Source organism: Mus pahari, chromosome 2, assembly GCF_900095145.1.
Source record: "Mus pahari chromosome 2, PAHARI_EIJ_v1.1, whole genome shotgun sequence".
Taxonomy (NCBI): Eukaryota; Metazoa; Chordata; class Mammalia; order Rodentia; family Muridae; genus Mus; species Mus pahari.
This window is the reverse complement of record NC_034591.1, coordinates 147,626,973-147,631,361: the sequence shown is the minus strand read 5'-3', so window position 1 is coordinate 147,631,361 and position 4,389 is coordinate 147,626,973. Positions and strand designations below refer to the sequence as shown.

The 4,389-nt window shown below is 39.7% G+C and overlaps 1 protein-coding gene across 1 annotated transcript; it reads right to left on the bottom strand.

Moving 5' to 3' along the window:
* Positions 1–1,316: 1,316 nt before the first annotated feature.
* LOC110316934 (proline-rich protein HaeIII subfamily 1-like) lies at positions 1,317–3,693 on the bottom strand. Its single transcript, XM_021191271.1, has 2 exons — positions 3,630–3,693; positions 1,317–2,017 (listed from the first exon to the last, which is right to left on the bottom strand). The coding sequence occupies exons 1-2, from the start codon at positions 3,691–3,693 to the stop codon at positions 1,317–1,319; spliced, it is 765 nt and encodes a 254-aa protein (XP_021046930.1).
* Positions 3,694–4,389: the final 696 nt, after the last annotated feature.

Here is a 4,389-nt window from a genome sequence, read left to right as displayed (position 1 = left end):
GGGAAAGCACCCTCATAGAAATAAGGGGAGGAGAGATGTGATGGGCGGGGTTTGGAGGGGAAACAGAATAGTGGATAACATGTGAAATGTAAATAAATAAAATATCCAATTTTAAAAGTAGAAAAAGTAAGGAGCCTCATTTGAGGAAATGCTTCCATGAAATTCAGTTGAAACACAGAAGTAAAAGACCCTCAGGTGTAATTTTCAGAAGAGAATGTTGGAAGACTGTGTTAGAATGAGCTAGAATGGAGAGGTATATTTTGTTTGTGGATATTATTAAGGTAAATCAAAGTGGGCTTTGACTTCTGGAATCAAATACATTGATAGCAGGATCTTGGTGTGAACCTCAGAAGAAGGAAGTGGCCAAGTAAAGGAATATACTTTCAGAGGGTGGGGATACCATTAGGAACTTAAGATAACAGGTTTTAGCAAGGAATTGGGAAGAAAGCCAAACCATGCTCTCCCTGATCAAGCTATCCATTGTCGTTTTAACCTCAGCCTTCTAATGTTTTCAGTTTTCAGCATGCTAAATTTGGGATTTTTTTCTGTGTTCATAATACACCAAAATTATCTGCCTATTGTTTAAAAATAGGGAATTAATTTTAAAAACCCATTATGTTGTAGAGATCAGGCAACAGAAAAGAGTGGAACACTTTACCAGGTACCTGGCTTATGGAGAACTGCTAGAAGAGATTGCATGGATGAACCATGAGAAAATAATGATTATTTTCAGATCTGAAATTCCAGGTTGAAACACACTCAGAAAGAAAAGCAGAAATCCAAAGTTGCATGCTAATCGTTTTATTATTGAGGTGAAGTTCCAGTTATGATCCTTTGATGCCGTGGAAGAACTTTCTGAGGGAGCCATCTTCTTACTCAGTTTCTGAAATATTAAAAAAATAACCTAGTGTATGTAGGATAGAGAGAGAACAAGACATCTCAATCATTAATAATACAAACATGTTGAAAGGAAACAAAACCAAGAATTAAGAACAGGATGAGAACTGTGGATACTTTTGAGTTCATGAATACCAGTAAGGCAGTAAGGATCTTAGGGAGAAAACGGGTCTTCTAACCATAAGTATAGAAGACATGAAATAGTTGTGGAAAACTAAATTTGGAGGAGATAGTCCTCCAAAAAACATATATTCTTTTATGAATATATCATTTAATAAAAATATTTGATATTGATCCAGAACAAAATTATTACTACATATTAGGTTGGTAACATTCTTCAATCTGAAATATAGAGGAGTTTTGATTCCTGCCACCCACAAGGGGATAACTATGAGTCATACCTGTCACAAAAGTTTGGTTTACTGAGGTCCCTGGGGTCTGCCTTGTGGTGGGCCTTGTGGGTTTCCAGGCAGAGGAGGTGTTTGCTGAGGGCCTCCTGGTGGGGGTGGGCCTTGAGGGGGTCCCTGCTGTGGGCCTCCTGGTGGGGGTGGGCCTTGAGGGGGTCTGTTCTGTGGGCCTCCTGGTGGGGGTGGGCCTTGAGGACCTTGAGGGCCTTGAGGGGGTCTCTGATGTGTGCTTCCTGGTGGGGGTGGGCCTTGATGGGGTCCATGCTGTGGACCTCCTGGTGGGGGTGGGCCTTGAGGAGGTCTCAGCTGTGGGCATCCTGGTGGAGGTGGGCCTTGATGGGTTCTCTGCTGTGGGCCTCCTGTTGGGGGTGGGCCTTGAGTGGGTCTCAAATGTGGGCCACCTGTTGGGCGTGGGCCATGAGTGGGTCTTGGATGTGGGCCTCCTGTTGGGGGTGGACCTTGAGTGGGTCTCGGATGTGGGCCTCCTGGAGGGGGTGGACCTTGAGGGGGTCTCAGATGTGGGCCTCCTGTTGGGGGTGGGCCGTGCGTGGGTCTCGGATGTGGGCCTCCTGTCGGGGGTGGTCCTTGAGTGGGTCTTGGATGTGGGCCTCCTGGTGGTGGTGGACCTTGCTGGCTCCCATTAAGAGGTGGTCTTGTTTGGAATCCTGGAGTAGGTGGCCTTTCATTGGGGATCTGGTTTTGATTCTGAATTTCTGAGTGATAAAATATAGATGTGGTTAGTCATACCCAACTTTGTTAACTTTTATCTCATTGACCTTTTCACACAGCATCTTTTCTAGATAGCAACCTTTTGATAGTTTCAAGAAAAAAACAAAACAAAACAAAACAAAAAACCCTTCCATTCAAGCATAGGTACTGGATAACATGCAAGTACACATAATGAAACTTCCAGAGTATTCAGAACCAGTTTCCTTGGACAAATTAAAACAAGTATGTCAGATCAAATATGGAGGTTATGTTACTTGTCATATTTTGTGAAAAACTGGCTTTTTGTGAATCCAGATCAAATGACTAAGTTTCGTGGTAAAATTCAAGAAGCTTGCTCAAAAGATTGTCCTCACGTTGAGGAATCCTATCAGGGGAAGAAGAGTCTAAAAGTCACACTCCGTATGGTGCTCACTGAACAAATTCATCACAGGTTATCATCAATGGGCTTAACACATTCCTTTGAGTGTTTACTCACAAAGAAAAGAAACACTAACAGATTTTTTTAGCTTTGCTTGCTGAAATAAACTGAATTAGAGGCAAAAGGGTTATTGAAGAAGACACTGAGGAACTCTTGTTTCCATAGAAGAGTCAAAATGAGAACACTGCATCTAAATTTTATCTCCTAGCAACCACTCCTTTGTTTTAGAAAATGTAAATTACTCATGTTTTCAGGGAATTCAGAATTCTGGCTTATTGTAAATTGTTGACCTCCCCTTTTACATTCCTTATTTCAAAGTTGGAGAATTTTTGTCTGAAAATTTGTAAAACTTACATCCATTAATCCAAAAAAAGAGCAATGACAATACAGTAGAGTGTTATAAAACTCTCTCCTCAAGAAAGACAGATAAGGAGTTTAAAGATGTATTTGTTTGATGTTATTTCGAAAGAATGTTCACAGATGGCCATTTTGAAGTGAAGCAAAGCATACACTCAAAGCAAGTTCACACAAGCAACTAGTATCCTAGAGTAGGCAAGAGATTTTATCCACAATCTTTTATTTCCTGAGGGAATTTTTAACCAATTTTATGAAAATGATGAGAGCATGGAGTGGTGGCCCACACCTTTAATCCCAGCACTTGCAAGGTAGAGGCAGGCAGATTTCTGTGTTCGAGGACAGCCTGGTCTACANAGTGAGTTCCAGGACAGCCAAAGCTACACAGAGAAATTCTGTCTCAAAAAAAGAAAGAAAAGAAAAAAGAAAGAAAGGAAGAAAGAAAGAAAGAAGGAAGGAAAGAAAGAAGGAAAGAAAGAAAGAAAAGGAAAGAAAATGATGAGGTAGCAGTAATGTGCACCATTTCTGGTTGCTCTTTTGCTGAGTGTTGACCACTAAGTCACAACATAAAATTGTCTTTTGGTATCCTTCATTTTACTTAGAATCTTGCTGTTTATACTGTTAAGTTATCTATCTATCATCTATCTATCTATGTATCTATGTATCTATCTGTCTATCTATCTAACATCTATCAATTTTCTATATCTATGAAATTTAAAATATTAAACTCTTCCTTATTGAAAACTTTCTGAATTCTCAAAGAAATGAAATATATCTCCTCTTCTTAAAGAAGAGTCAGAGTAGCCACACCCATATTCTCCTACCTTCTCCGGGTTCCTGAGCAGAGCTCAGGGCCAGCAGGACCACTGTAAACAGGACCACCAGCATCTTGGAAGAGGCCTTGGAGTTTCTCCCAAGACTGTGCTGGAAGAAGTAAGGCACTGCCTTTATAAATAGGAGCAGAAGAATGTCATGTTTTAATTCCATACTATGTTAATTCAAAATTATCAAAGCAGGAAATCTTGCATCCTTTACTCTGCACTGGGAATTTTGCCCATCAGGATGAGGTAAGGAAGAGTTAGCTGCCAGTCTCTATTAGAAAAGACTCATGTGTAAGAAAGTAGTCCAGATATTGAAGGTAAAGTCTATCAATATATAACTTTCTAACTGTATTTGCTGACATTATTTGTGTATCAAAGTGCATTGGGGTAATACTAGTGTGTATACACATTTGTTTATATTGACAGTAATGATTTCCATCCAAATTGAATAGGGACAATTTCTCTGATCAGTAGGATAGCTTAAATACTATCACTTATATGTGTCCTTATATATACTATAATTAGTTAAGATTGATGGTGTCGAGACTATTCATAAACAAATGTCAATTATAACAAGACCCTTGGAATCCCTAACATGCCAAGCCTCAATAAGAGTGCCCACTATCCTCTTGACCTAACCCAATAACTACAAAATTGCCTAGTAAAACATGAGACCTATTTCATCAATAAAGTCCCAGTAAAAGAAGATTCACAACACATATGAGGTATACATGAGTCAATATCATGAATCTGTAATTCCATG

Bases quoted from the DNA above. Each gene is read 5' to 3' on its own strand.
- LOC110316934 (XM_021191271.1), bottom strand. From the start codon at position 3,693: ATGCTGGTGGTCCTGTTTACAGTGGTCCTGCTGGCCCTGAGCTCTGCT. The intron at 2,018-3,629 runs GTAGGAGAATAT...TTTATCACTCAG, and splicing joins TGCTCAGGAACCCGGAGAAG to AAATTCAGAATCAAAACCAG.